This window comes from Glycine max, chromosome 18 (genome assembly GCF_000004515.6).
Source record: "Glycine max cultivar Williams 82 chromosome 18, Glycine_max_v4.0, whole genome shotgun sequence".
NCBI classification, from domain to species: domain Eukaryota; kingdom Viridiplantae; phylum Streptophyta; class Magnoliopsida; order Fabales; family Fabaceae; genus Glycine; species Glycine max.
The window spans coordinates 47346102-47362115 of NC_038254.2; the positions used below are offsets into that span (position 1 = coordinate 47346102).

Below are 16014 nucleotides of genomic sequence, written 5' to 3' on the forward strand. Positions count from 1 at the left end.
ATATTTGAAAAATTAATTTAACTCATAAAATTCTATTTTGCTATAACAAAAAATAAATTTAATATATATATATATATATATATATATATATATATATATATATATATTCACAATAAACAGATAGTATAGATGTTTTGAAGATATTATGATAGTGTAAAAAATTAAATATCATCCCACAATTTATAATTTCATAAAACAACAAAAAGTAAAATTTTATAATTTCATTAAAATATTATGATTGTATAAAAAATTAGGTAAATTTTAAGAGCGTTACTTTTTTTATTAAAATTGATTTTAGTCCCAATAATTTTGTCTCCCACTCTAATATCTTAAGAATTCATTTGGTAATTATAATATGATATGATAAAATGTCATATGATAAAATATTAAAGTGGAATAAAAATATGATAGGATAAAAATAAAATACATTATAATCTTATCTAATATTTAGTACGTACAAAATAATATTATTGTTTTACTTTTAGATAATGATAGACTTGATAGTGATTGTGATTATAATGACGACAAGGTAGTAATGATAATATGACTAATGATAAAAGAGATGATAATGATAACAATAATCAGGATAGTGGTTAAATAGAAAGAAGAGAGAAAGCCAAATATGATAAACTAATATATAATAAAATAATTAACAATACAAGTAACTCAAATTATATTAGTGTACCAAATCATTAATAAGAATAAGATAGAGTAATTATTTTACTTTATCACATCATCAAACTAAAAAGTTAAAACATATTTTATTAAAAGAAGAATACAGTTGTAAAACAATATCTTATTTATTATATAATAACATTACTTATTTATTTAATAATTACTTTAAAAATTAAATTTAGAGACATTTTTAATTCAACCACATCTTAAAATTCTTCAACCACATCCCATAAAATAAATAAACCTTAAAATTTAAGCATATTCTGTTGTGTTGTGTGACTTGTAAGTACATTTTTATGTTTAATGTTAATGTTAGTATGTTATTTTGTTTTGTTACATAGAGATTGTGTTTGTTGTATGATGCGAAGAAAGAATGAATGAAGTCTGTGTAGTTTAACTGCCAAACCGAAAAAAGCTGGCTCATAATTGTGAGTTGCGAGATACACACTCACTCATAGCATAAGAAGTATCGCCTCCATCACTTGGGAGTTTGGCTTTTTCCTTTTTTAACAACAAAACCCCAATCTGTTTCCTTTGCCTTCTACTCCCTACAACAAACAACAACAACTACTCCTTTTTCCCTTTCCTATTCTCTTCTCTTTCATTGACGATCTCCACGAAGTTCTTTCACCTCAAACACACCCTTAATTACATCGCATTCTCTTCCTCTTTCTCTTACCGTTTGAATTAGATTGCACCTACTCCTCTCTCTTTCACTCTTCTTTTTCTGGATCTTCAACTTCTCCCTGGTAATTTTCCTTCAAAACTTCCCTCCCCTTTTGCTCCTAGATAATGGAGTTTACTCTCCTCAATTTCAGGAGCTTGTTTAATGAGTTCTGAACTGAATGAATAGTTTATGGTATCTTTTGATAGTGAGAATTTGAAACTCTTGCTCGATGTTGCTTGGATTTTGTGAAAATGGAGATTAGTTAAGTAGATTAAACGGGTTCATGACGAAATTTTTTTTTGTTTTTTGTTTTCTTTTGGATCCAGATAAAGTTTTTGTCTTTTTTCACTCTTTTTTCGAGTTCCCTTTCTGGGTCTTGTTGATTTTGTCTCTTTGTTTCCTTATTGAGTGTTGGTTTTGGTGATCTTATTCTGGGTCTCTTGTGTTTTTGGTTCTGTTTTTAGATTTTGCTGATTTGGGGGATTGAGTTGGAAGGGGAAACATGGCTGCTTCTTCTGCATCTCTTTCTGGTGCTTCTGCTTCGGATCTTCTGAGGAGTTCAACCAGCGGTTTCAATGGTGTTCCTTTGAGAACCTTGGGGAAGGGAAAGTTGGTTTTGAAGAGGAGGGACTTTACAGTTGCTGCTAAACTGAGGAAGGTGAAGAAGCATGAATATCCTTGGCCTCCTAACCCTGATCCCAATGTGAAAGGTGGAGTGCTGAGCCACCTTTCCATGTTCAAGCCACTCAAGGAGAAACCAAAGCCTGTCACTTTGGATTTTGAAAAGCCTCTTGTTGATCTGCAAAAGAAGATCATTGATGTAACTTCTAACTTAATCTGTGTGCTTTGTTTGCTTGAGCGAGAATGAATATGTTGTATTTTCCTGATTCGTGGAGGTTGTGCTTATTGCTAATGAGCTAACATAAGTGGTATTTATGGTTGGAAACAGGTACAAAAGATGGCGAACGAAACTGGACTGGACTTCAGTGATCAGATTCTCTCATTGGAGACCAAGTACCAGCAGGTTTGACTGTTATAACAAATAAGTTTTGTTCCTAAGAAAAGTGGATTACTTGAATGAGCAAACTGACGATGATAAGAGTTCTCATGAGAAAATTGCCATCATGCTTCTCTCTGCTTGTTGTTTGCAAGATTTAATATATAGCATATTTTTAGCCCCCACTGGGTTAGTTGTGTCTTAAGCAAATTAGTTAAGCCTGACTGTCATTCATGTTGGCTATCCATTTGCGTCAAATGCCCTGTGACTTCTTAGTAGCTTATAGTATATCTTTTTCTCTGAAATGCAGATTCAACTGTTTCCGCAAAAGGTTATTTATTTATTTATGTTTTCTTTTGCTTCTCTTTTGCCAGATGATACTTTTCTTTACATTTAAGTAACTACTAGGGTATCTTGTGTTAAAGAATATTATTGTGTTGTTAATTGTTATATTGTGTTTGAATGATGAGTTTTATTGACTTAGGCTTTTGCTACACTTGTTCTTTACCTGTATTATCAGTAAGTAGGGGTAAAGTTTATTGTTTTGTAATAAAATTATTCAGAGTTACATTATTCAAAATTCAGATATATACTTTTTTTGTTATTTTAACTTTTCCTCCCAATCCCTAAAATTTGAACAGTAAAATTGGTAAAAGTCTCATCCTTTCACTGCTCGCATTATTATTTCAGGCTTTAAAGGATCTGTATACGCATCTGACTCCTATTCAGCGGGTCAACATCGCACGGCACCCTAACAGGCCAACTTTCCTTGATCATGTCTTTAACATAACTGAAAAGGTCTTCTAAGTATTATTTTTGTTTTTTACTTCAATATTCTAGTTATTTCATTTTCATAATACATATTATAGTTGCTTTTTTGTTATTGAACCACTTTAACCGAATTTCCATGTTTCCTCGTGTTTCAGTTTGTTGAACTCCATGGTGATCGGGCAGGTTATGATGATCCTGCTATTGTTACTGGTCTAGGGACTATAGATGGTAGAAGCTACATGTTCATCGGTCACCAAAAGGGTAGAAATACTAAAGAAAACATTCAGCGTAACTTTGGGATGCCAACTCCTCATGGGTATGTTGACGAGGAACTTTAGTTGATACAAGATATTGACTAGATTTAAGATAGGATAGAAACTCTAATTAACATTGATTTATCTGCATTTGACACTGATGGTAAATTTTCAATTCAAACAGTTACAGGAAGGCCCTTCGCTTGATGGAATATGCAGATCATCATGGGTTCCCCATAGTTACTTTCATTGACACGCCTGGGGCATATGCTGACCTTAAATCAGAGGAACTAGGACAGGTATGTAGCTAGTTAGGCTCTCTAAGATTCTTGGGCTTTCTTCTGTTACAAGGCTAACCCATTTGTTGATTTTCATGCTTGCAGGGTGAAGCGATTGCTCACAATTTGAGATCCATGTTTGGTCTGAAGGTGCCAGTTATATCTATAGTTATTGGAGAAGGTGGTTCAGGTGGCGCCCTAGCCATTGGATGTGCTAATAAATTACTCATGCTTGAAAATGCTGTTTTTTATGTTGCCAGGTGATTTAATTTTTTACTCCACTATTTGCAAATTTTATAGCATTGTAGTAATTATTTCAATTATATGCCTTTTCCCCCCTCCCCCGTGCATGTTGGATGAATGTTGTAGAGTTTCTTGCAATTATCTATAGCCGAAGGTTCAAGGTAATAGAATCATAGAAACCTGGTTTCTTATTAAGAAAAAAGGGATAAACCCCAATTACAATATATATCAAAGGCTTAAAGTTATTATTTGTGTGCCACATGAAATTGTATTCTTTCATGAAATTGTTTTTCCTGCCACACCTAAAGCCTTATAAAGGTATGTTGCTGAGTCTGAGAGTGTGACGGACAATGTTGGGCAGTGTGAGAAATAGAGGCTATGAGTGACAATATTGGTCAGTGTGTTGTGCACAACAGGACCAATTAAAAAAGCAACACAAACTTTGACACCAATTAAAAATACGATCTAATGGTCTATATTTTTAGTTTTCTTCATTTCTCACAATGAGCTCTTATTTGATACTTTCTCATATATATTATATATGTGTGTGTATGTGAGAGAGAGAGAGAGAGAAAGTGAGTGAGTGATATGGTTGACTACTTGCATTATTATTGATAATTTTACTAATTGAAAAGTCTTGTTGTTTGTTCTGCTGGTTTGACCTTTATTTATTACATGATTTAGTCCAGAGGCATGTGCAGCAATCTTGTGGAAGACAGCTAAAGCTTCTCCAAAGGTATATACGATGCCAGTACTTTGACTCTTTCGATTCATAATATTTTAGTTTAACTATTTTCTTTTTTATTATCCTTTACAGGCTGCTGAGAAATTGAAGATTACAGCCACTGAACTGTGCAAATTACAAATTGCAGATGGTGTTATACCTGTAAGAAGCTACTATTAATTATGTTTTTTTCTCTTAAATCTTATTCACATACATGGAATTTATCATCTTATTGGTTTAAATATGAGTATATAGGTCATAAGTATTTCAGTGTTCAGGAAAATTTGTCAAACCTTTAACTCCTGGTTTGGATTTGTTCTAATTTTATCCTTTCTTGTATAATATAAACATTTGAAATTAAAGATTGATAACAATATTCTCTTGGGAATAGAACCTAAATAGAATTTCATTTTGTATTTTAAATAGGAGCCACTTGGTGGTGCACATGCAGATCCAGAGTGGACCTCTCAACAGATAAAAAAGGCTATCAAAGAAACCATGGATGTAAGTTTTGCAGGCAGCAAGTGTTCTACTGAAAACAAATATGTTAACGCATGTGTTAACTTTGGAACTTTCTCTTGTCCATTATGTAGGAGCTCATGAAGATGAACACAGAAGAACTGTTAAAACATCGCATGCTTAAGTTCAGAAAGATTGGTGGATTCCAGGAAGGTATTCCTATAGATCCTAAGAGAAAAGCCAACATGAAGAAGAGGGATCTATCTATTGCTAAGATTTCTGATGCTGAACTAGAAGTTGAGGTTGAGAAACTGAAGCAACAGGTTTTGGAAGCTAAGGAATCTTCTCCTGTTCCTCCAAAACTAGATCTGGATGAGATGCTAAAGCAACTGACAAGGGAGGTTGATCTAGAATACTCTGAGGCAGTTAAAGCCACGGGCTTGACAGACAGTTTGTTGAAACTAAGGGAGGAAGTTTCAAAAGCAAATGCAGATAATCAAATTGTTGATCCATTGCTGAAGGATAAGATAGAAAAGCTAAGGGTGGAGTTTGAACAGCAACTGCGTGCAGCTCCCAATTATGGAAGGCTGCAGAATAAGTTTACCTATCTGAGCGAATTATGTAAAGTTAAGCTTCTGTCAGATGCAAACAAGGACAATGAGGCTGTCACATTTAAGCAAGAGTTGGAGAAAAAAGTTGATAATGCCTTGAGTAATCCAAAAATAAGGGAAACATTTGAAGCATTAAAGGCTGAAATTAAAGGTGCTGGTGCATCCTCAGCAAGTGATTTGGATGACGAGTTGAAGAAGAAAATCGTTGAGTTTATGATAGAACTAAAAGAAGTAAAAGAAGTAAAAGAGGTAATAGAAAATCAAATTGAAAGTTTGGTTAACTCATCGGATGATATTAAGAACAAGGTACTGCAATTGAAATTGGAGGTTCCTAAGGCTGGAGAGACGCCTGATTCAGAATCAAAGAGTAGAATTGGTGATTTTATATTTAGAACATCATCTAGAATTATTATGGCCATACTTCTTAGAGACATGTTTGGTAATTTTAAGGAGATACCGTGTTAATGGTGGCCAATATTTTTTCTATAATCTTCCAATAGAGGACCAGTAGGGGGGAATAAAATTGAAAACCATTTTGTATTTGTTTGAGTCACAATGTTGCAGTTATATTTAGAATGACTTCTTATGTTTTCTTTTCTTTTCATGTTCATTTTGCTCTTTTTTAATCATTTAAAATGTTCAATTTCTCCCTAAATAGACTTAGATGAACATTGTATAAATTGTTTGAGTTTGAGGAACCGAGTAATAAAATGACGCTTGGTGCTGTAATGTTATTTGCAAGAATGATTAGCCCTACTTTTTGGTTTCGGAGGGAAGGGGGTGACAATGTTGCCCTACTTGTTTATTTGCTTAAATGCTGTAGTTGGTATGGACTTTTATCCACCTGCAGTTATAACAAATCCATGATGACAGTTAACTATTTATAATTGATTTAGGTATATTTTTGTTTCTTTATTTTATTTTTTCGGGTCCGTAAAAAATGTCTTTTGAAAATGGTTCTTGTAAAATTCTTTTTTGGTCCTTGTAAAATGATTCTTGTAAAAAGTTTTTTTTTTCTTACTTTTTGAAAAAAATGTAAATTATATTAAACCCAAAATGATACAATAATAAATGGGGCATACCCCGCAGTTAAAGAAAATCAAAAGTCTTCCTAATACAAGAAGACATATATCAAGATGCTAAAACAAATGCAACAGATGCGCTTGTCTATACATAAGAAACTTAATCTTGCTAATAACCTCTATGACAGAAAATTGATAATCTTCAAAAATCAGCTTGTTCCTAGACAGCCAAATGCAGTAGACTGTAATTGCTATAGCCAGACAACGTAATTTTCCTTGAACACCTGATGTGGATCTACCCCTAATTAAAGAGTCAGTAATGCGCTGTAAAGAAGTAAAATGCCTGCGGAAAGGAGCCAAATCACGAATGTGAGCCCAAACTTGGAGAGATTTCCTGCAAGAAAAGAACAAATGAGCATTTGACTCAGGCTCATTTGAACATAAAGGGCAGAGGGAACCCTTGTTCAAAAAAGCAACTTTGTCAAGAGTAAGCAACCGATTCCTTTTAGCAAACCACAAAATGAAAGACATCTTAGGGGGGATTGCTGGGTTCCATATAACAGAACACCAACTAACAGTAGGCTTGACACCTCTAATGTATTCATAGACTTTGTCAACAAGCAATTGTTCATTGGTGCTCCAAGATTGAATCCTCTTTTTGGCCTCTTTCGTACTTAGCTCTTTAGAGATAATAAAGTCCCTTATTTGAATGATTTTCTTTATCAAAACTGAATCTGATGAAGAAGAATTGTAATTCCACACATCGCTCCCTCTGAAATAGTAATGGTGAACCCACCGAACCCATAGAGAATCTTTCTTACAATGAAAGTCCCACAGGATACGGGAAAAAAGCGCAAGGTTCCAGTCCTTGAGATTAAAAAGGCCTAAACCCCCTTCTCTTTTCGGAGAACAAACTACTGACCAAGCAACCAAGGGCTTGTGTTTGCCAATATCCGCTTTGCCCCACAAAAAATTACGGCACGAAGCGTTGATCCGGTCCATAACAGATTGCGGCAAAGGAAAAATCCCCATCCAGAAATTCACAATTCCTTGAATAACCGCTCTGATCAACTCTAACTTATCTGCATAAGATAAAGACTTTTTGCTCCATCCTTGAATCAGGCCAGTAATCTTGGAAAGCAAGGGAGCATAATGACATACATTTAATCTAGATGATAAAAGGGAAACACCTAAGTATCTGAAAGGGAAATCACCCAAGCTAAATCCAGTAATCTGCTGAATATGAGAAAGCTCATGAGGCCTAATACCGGCTGAGTATATGGCAGATTAATCAGAGCTGATGGAAAGCCCTGAAACCCTATAGAAGTTCTAAAGCTTGGCAAACATAGTTGACACAGAAGGGATATCTCCTCTAGATAGAAGCATAATATCATCTGCAAAAGCCAAATGAGATAGCTGAATACTTGCACAGTTGGGATGAAATTTAAAATTGGCATCTTCCTTGAGGCTGCTCATATTTCTGGAAAAGTACTCCAAACAGAGCACAAACAGATAAGGGGAGAGAGGATCCCCTTGTCTAAGACCCCGCTGCCCTTTGAAGTGACCATAAATGGATCCATTGACTGCCACACTAAAGGAAGTGGAAGAAACACATTCCATGATCCAAGTACAGAACTGGGCTGGAAAGCCAATGGACTTAAGCATCCAATCCAAGAATTCCCAGGAAATGGAATCATAAGCTTTATGCATGTCAATTTTCAGGAGGCATCTCGGAGAGGATCTTTTCCGAGCATATTTGCGCAAAATCTCTTGAACTAGGAAGATGTTGTCCATCATCTTTCTGTTCTTAATGAAAGCAGTTTGAGTTTCCCCAATAATAGTCTCAAGCACTGGGGCTATGCGGTTAGCCAGAATTTTAGATACAATCTTGTATAACAAATTACAGCAAGATATGGGTCTAAAATGGTTAACCTGGGAGGCCTGATCATGCATAGGAATAAGCGCAATAATAGCATGGTTGAGCTGCTTTAGAATTTTTCCAGTTGTAAAGAATTCATTAACCGCTGCAAAGATATCATCACCAATGATATTCCAAGCCTTCTTGAAGAATACAACATTGAAACCATCTGGCCCAGGAGCTTTATTATTATCCATCACAGAAATAACGTTCCAAACCTCTTGCTTAGAAGTAGGACAAAGTAAGGCCGCAAAGCAATCGGTGGGAACCTTAGGACCCCTGTTGCAGATCGAAATGGAAGGAGTTTGGGTTAGCTCATGAGCACTAAACAAATTCCTAAAGTGATTCACAAAAGCAAGGGCAATTTCATCTTGGGAGGAAGTGTTATGCCCATCCTCTAGCCTTATGGCAGCAATAAACCGACTGTGTCTGTTGCGCTTGATTAAAGCATGAAAGAATTTGGAGCATTTATCAGCCTGCAGGAGATATTTGTTTTTGATGAGCTGAGCAAATTTCATAGACTCCGCTTTTCTAAGCATAATGGTCTGCCCTCTAGTGCGGTTTGCCAGAGCAAGAAGGGAAGGATCCTGAGGATTTTGCTTTAGAGAATTAAGCACACTGTTATATTCAGCCTCAGCTAGCTCTACTCGGTTGGAGATGTTGTTGAACTCCTGCTTAAAAAGATTCTTCAAGGGAGCTTTAAGAGCTTTCAATTTCTTACAGACCTTGAACATGCTACAACCATGAATATTTTGCTTCCAGCCATCTGCAACAATTCTTAAGAAATTTGGATGATCCACAATAACATTGTTGAACTTAAATGGAGAATTACCTCTAGGCACTACCAACTCAGTGGTGACAACTAGAGGAGTATGGTCTGAGATAGAAATAAACTTCATAACTTCACAAGCAGAATTTCCAAAGGAATTGAACCAGGCCTGGTTACATAAAGTTCTGTCCAATTTGCTCCACACCCTGCCATTAGTCCACGTGTACAAGGGGCCATGAGTGTTGATGCTCCCCAACCCCAGGTCAGAATAGCAATCAACAAAATCTTGCAACTCATAAGCATTGGGCTCAGCTCCATTGAAACGGTGTATCAGAGCTTCGGCTCTTGATACAGGTTCTATCCTATCCTATTATTTTTCTTTGTAATTTGTCCATGTTCGTGTTTTGTCCTTGTTCTGTTATTTGTGTTTTTGTTTACATCTTGTTTCGTTCTTGTTTGCGTCTTGTGTTCTGTTATTTGCATTTTTGTTTACATCTTGTTTCGTTCTTGTTTGCGTCTTGTGTTCTGTTATTTGCGTTCTTGTTTACATCTTGTTTCGTTCTTGTTCTTGTTCTTGTCACGTTCTTGTTCTTGTTTCTTGTGTCTTTCACACTTTGTGTCAAAAAAAAAGTTGCAAAAATTTTGAAAAAAAAAGTGGGTGTTTGATCTTTGAACACGAAATTGAGGCATTTAGAGGTGTTTTTTTGGAAAGAAAATCGTGGAACAAATCCCCTTATCTAGATTCTCCTCTGAATTTTGAGCGTTTTGATATATAGTGGGCCTCAAACAGACAACCGTAACAAAAGTTATGAGCATTTGAAGTTTACTTGTCATATCTGTTATCTTATCTGTTATCCTATCTGTTATCTTATTTGTTATCATATCTGTTATCCAAATTAAATCTAATTTGTTATCCAAATCTGATCTATTATCCAAATCAAATCAAATCAATTTTTTTTTTATCCAAATCTAATCTGTTATCCAAATCAAATCCAATCTGCTATCCAAATCAAGTCCAAGTTGTTATCCCAAATCAAACTCTGATCATTATATTGTCTCCTCTTATTTTGTATTACCTTGTGTGTCTAATTCGGTCCATCCAGGAACTTAAGAGGGAGTGAGTGGTAAAAGGCAAGAGTGAAAACATCACACAAAAACCTATATTGAGAGCATCAAACACGAGTGTGGTGAGGTCCTAAATTTTTTTTTAATTTACTGTAAAATTCTTTGTTCCTTAATCATGGCAAGAGCTGGTGACAATGGTGGTGTATATCAACGGGACGAATCTCAGCGCTTTTTCTAACTTTTCAAAAGGCGTTGTGTGGTTATGTAACCGAGCTCACAGGTGGGATAAAACTTTGATATTGTTGTTATTGGTACTATATTTTTTTTGTCCTTTTAATATATAGATTATTTACTTTTAAATTCCTATTAAATATTTTAAAGGGATTAATTCAAAATGAATAAAATATTATAGGAACTAAAACTAAAAATGAATATAATGAATATATTATATGGACAAAAAATAGTAAAGATCAAAATCAAAAATAGGTATTTTACAAAGAGCATTTTAAAAAAATTTATCAGGATGAAAACTAAAAAAGTGTTATATATTTGAATATAAACGTATTTAAGCTCTTATAATATTTTTGAATTTTTTTAATACAGATTTATTAATAGTTTTTTTACTGCACGGATTTATTAACATGAAATTAATAACTAGTTTTTTTTTAAGTAAATATACGTAAAGGTTAAGCTCTTTCTTATGGAAAGTTTAAATTAAATACACAACTATTAAACACACTTATCACATCATAGTTGCTATATATTCTGGTAAATAGATTGGGAATGCTAATACGTAATGTAATCTAGCAAATACTTTATTCCCCTTGCCCCGATTAAAGCAAATTTTTAAATTGATAATTTTGTGACATAAACGATTAGTAAAGATATATAAAATGTTTCAATCACTAATTAATTTGTAAAATAATGCCAACAAAATGTCAAGTGTAGAAAACTTGTTCCTTCTTTCAAAAGACAGAAAGATGAATAATAATATCTAAACAGTATTGTTTGATTTTTTGTTCGAATGTTTCAAATGAACGCCTACTTCAGTAAATCACTTTGTATATTTTTTAAGAGTTAACTATAATTTCTAAAAAAAATTACATTTTTATTTAGGTGGTTTCTACCATAAAGAAGCATATCAATTAATTCACCTATGAACAAAGAAAAAGAAATTGATAACAAATTTTCATCGTAAACCGCTTGGTATGTTTTTCCATGGTAGAAGTTGTCTTTTCTTTAAGCTTAAACTATCCGGCCATAATCATCTATCTCATCTATACCACTATATTTTATGGCTATATCGAGTATGCTTATAAAGTAGTGAAATTTAGTGCGAATCACCACTGAGTAGCCAAACTGAATTTGATCTCTTTAAGTCTTAGATTTAAACCTTGTGAATAGTCATTGGTAAAGTAAAAAAATATTTCCTATCAATAACACAAAAAAAAATTCTATCCAAATCTCAAAGTTATGAACAACAATAACAAGTGAACATTATTAAATGACACCATTGAATTCACAAAAGTATCAATATTTCCTTTTTTAAAAATAGAAAAAAAAAATGTCCTTGTGACTTGTTAGTCCCATCTCCCAATTCCCACTTCCTAGCACCTACCCACAACTAAAATTACAATATTTTCTTATAAAGCTTTTTTATTCTTGCTCTTTGTAAGGATACCAACCCATAGCCATCAGACTTTGCTGGTTGCTTCTTGTTCTCTTGATGTTCTCTGTATTTCTTTCTCTCAATTCACAGCACCGCAACATTTCAGTATGAAGCATGTATTATTTTTCATAGGCAACTGATAGAGTTTAATTTGAGAGGAAGGTGGTGCAAAATGTGCACATATCATGCAATATAACTTGATATGGAAGCGTGTGCTATTTGGACTCCTTTGATATTTAGCTTGAATTACATGTTTGTCCTCAAAATATTGAAGAGTAACTTAATAGTCAAATATGATCTTTTTTCTGCTACTAATTTTAGTTTCACAAAGAGATAGATCATAGATAAGGATTGAAAACATTCTGTAAAAAATAGTACTGACTACACTACAAATTGCACTAGTAAAGGCACCATAATGATTAATCCAAACTGTCATATTTGCATATAACACAAATAGCATACTATGATAGTGACCTTCTCTTCATACTTAAAATCAGTGAAATACCAATCCTTAAATTATTGATACGTCCCATTCATAAAAATCTCAAACATTTAATTGATCTTTGTCAGAAACAAATTAATTATACTTTAATTTATTGCCTAATATAGTATCTTACACTATCTTCACGAATGTTAAAGATGCACAAAAGCGGAGTATTTCGAAGAAGGATATAACTTAGACCTAAAATACGTATTTATGTTGTTATCCAATTAAAATCGTTATTTCATCTAAATAATTGTTGTCAGTTATATCAACAAGAAAATTAAGATTTTAAATTTCAGTCATAATCACACTTTGATCACATTTCTAGATACGACTAAAAATTCAATCACTAATGGACACCCTAAAAATCTTTGCCCTAAAAATCATGATGACTTCTTAAAATCACGTTTACAAAAAACGTGATTTTTTTTACAGTAAATTGTTGAGCTGCATTTCATCATCATCATTTTCCCCCCGATCTCTTCCCACATTCCCAATTACAATCCAATAAGAGAAAATCATAACAAAAGATTAGATACAAGTAAGGAATAACAACCTTCCTTTCCTTAGGATAATCATTCCCAAACTTCTCCAAATACCACCTCCGGTTGGCCTACGCCCTAGAACCAAGTTCACAAAAGTGTAGACAAAAAAGCCCAACCCGACCCATGACCAAGCCATGTTGGCCCAACCGAGCCACTCGACAACTGTCCGTGCAACACCACGTACCCTTCCCCTCGCTCTTGAGGAGTGTTGCTAGGTGCACCCAACATTATTGCTGGTGCACCCAACATTCTTTGAAAATGACAAAACTGCCCTGCTAATTTCTCCCCTTACGGATCAAGTTGATCCGTAAGGGGTATTTCTGTCTTTTCGTGGTTAGTGCTGGGTGCACCAGCAATAATGCTGGGTGCACCTAGAAGCACTCGCTCTTGAGCCACAACAAAACCCCATCGGCCCACACATTAATCCCCATCCCCAACAAAAACACCAAAAGCCCACACAAAAATCAAAGTCAGAAAAAGCCTGAGTCATCATAGTGATTGTTGTAGTGAGAGACCTAACAGGCTTGGAGGTAAAGTAGAGGATGTTGAAAGTGAAGGCCATTAGGGCTACCGAGAGGGGGAAGCCCAAGGTGATTTTCTTTGAAGCAGCAAGGAGGATGTGGAGGGGGTAGAGGATGGTGCAGTTGAAGTAGTGGATTAGGAAGGGGGGTTATAAGGGATTAGACTTTGGGGTTGTGGGAGTGGATGCCTAGGGGAAGAGGAGGAGGGTGAACCAGAGGGTTGGGCTTTCCATGAGGAGCCAAGCTAAGAGGGGGGGGGGGGAGTTTGGGTCCCAGCTAGGCTAGTGGTGCTTACCGTAGGGGGCTTAGCAAAAGGTGAGGGAGAGGAAGGTGAGGGTGGTGCAATTAGGAAAAGGGTCAGGAGGGAGCGATGGAAGAGGGATGAGTCGTCGTCTGGGATCATTGTTGTTGGGGGAATAATGAGAGTGGAGAGTGAAGTGAAATCAGTTTGGATTATGATCAAAACGAGAAAGGAAAAGTGGAAATGGTAAGAGACAAAATAGATAAGGTTTGGTCACAACTAATGAGGTCTGACCAACATCTAATAAATTTAATGTTGATTTATAATTAATAATGATAGAAGTGAGAGAAGAAAACTCAAAAGGGTTAATTTAATTATTTATTTGGTTTTTTTTTCATATTTTTGTCCCATTATTAATAAGTGATTTAATTTGGTTCATTAGTTTTTAAAATGATTTAATTTGGTCCTAATTTTTTTTAATTGATCCAATTAGGTTGTTTTCATTTTGTTATAAACTCTAATAATGGTCACAGAGTTGTTCAGTTAATTGAGTAAAGGTGTAAGTTATTATAAATTTTTTGACATTATCTTTAAGTCTTATCGATAAAAAAATTATATCATTTATTGCTTAAAAATTAAGGGGAAATTGAACTATTTACTAGGATGAAACTAAGCAAATCAAATTAAGCAATAAATGATATAATTTTTAAGCAATAATTTTTTTATTGGTTTGTAATATGACAATTGATTTAGAACACTTTTCTTTTTTAAATAAAAATGTTACATAAATTGGAATGCAAGGAGTAAATAATAGTATTGGATAAGTAATTAAGACAAAAATTTGTTTTAGGAAAGATATCATCGTTCATTTAGGAATTTTAGGTTCCACATCCATCTAGTTAAGAACATCTTCAACGCTAATTATTTGACAAACTTTTCGTCCTTGAATTAGGAGAGCGCTAACAAATTCATTTCCGAAAGATGGAAATTCAAATTTTAGTACCCAAAAATGAAAAAAAAAATGCGACAAATTCATTTATCTCAACTTGTGTCCGTTACCGTTAATGGAAGAGCTTATGTGACACATTCAAAGACGAATTTGTCAACGCACTACACATTTAGGGACATAAGTGACCATCTATCCAAAATATAATTTCATCTTCATCTTCTCCTTTTTTTAATTGTTGCAAGCATAACATTACATTAAACACTTAAAAAGATAGAAAATCAAACATAAGTTAGAACAAACATAATATTGATTAATAAAGAAAAAAATTAAGAATAGTATTATGTTGAAAAATAAGATAAATGAATAAATATATAAATTAAATATAAAAAATATGTGTAGAAAGTAAAGATTATTGGACCATTTTTCTAATTGTAATTGCATAACAAAAAAATCATTCAAAACATGTTTCCTTTGACGGTATTTTTGAGTTTGATATCATTTTTTAAACATTTATACCCTAAATTATAAAAATATATAATGGTATTTGTTTTTTTCGATAGCATTTGATAAATAAAAAAAAATCTAGGACAATTAAAAATAATTAATTATTAATTATTTATTTTTTTAGAAGAAAGAAATTAAGGATAATATTATGTTGAAGCTTTTATAGGAATACGCTAGCCTAAAGATAGAAAGCATGTGGTTAGGATTGATGATTGTCTGTTAGAATCAAATTAGGTTGATTGATTGAATCTCTACAATTTGGTATCAGAGCCACCCATACTCGCTTCATGTATGATTTTAGAAATTTTATTTATTCAGGCTGTTGGAATATTCTAAATTTTAAATGAATTTAGAGATTTTACATTTTTTGCTTGATCTTACCAACAATATTTAAATGCATTGCTCATTTAAAGGTTACAGTGCATCATTAATATATATATATATATATATATATATATATATATATATATATATATATATATATATATATACACATATAACTTTGTGCTCATTCTTACTTTTAGAGGTCATTGTAGTAAATTAAAATAACAATCATGGACTTCTAAAATTTAAAATAAATAAATAAAGTTAAAATAATTTACTCTAGAAATGTTTTAATTTTGGATTTGGTGCAAACAAGTACTCTTC

The 16014-nt window shown here is 33.6% G+C and overlaps 1 protein-coding gene and 1 pseudogene across 1 annotated transcript; one reads left to right on the forward strand and one right to left on the reverse strand.

Annotated features, from left to right (window-relative positions):
- Window positions 1–1107: 1107 nt before the first annotated feature.
- Window positions 1108–6304, forward strand: ACCA-2 (alfa-carboxyltransferase precursor). Its single transcript, NM_001249264.1, is given in 11 exon segments — window positions 1108–1424; window positions 1807–2162; window positions 2292–2366; window positions 3030–3137; window positions 3266–3426; window positions 3549–3663; window positions 3748–3902; window positions 4570–4621; window positions 4703–4771; window positions 5036–5113; window positions 5203–6304. Coding segments are annotated over 10 exon segments (2073 nt in total). The 5' UTR covers window positions 1108–1424; window positions 1807–1844; the 3' UTR covers window positions 6145–6304.
- A 7172-nt stretch (window positions 6305–13476) lies between these two features.
- On the reverse strand, window positions 13477–15769 carry LOC102668694 (steroid 5-alpha-reductase DET2-like; annotated as a pseudogene).
- Window positions 15770–16014: the final 245 nt, after the last annotated feature.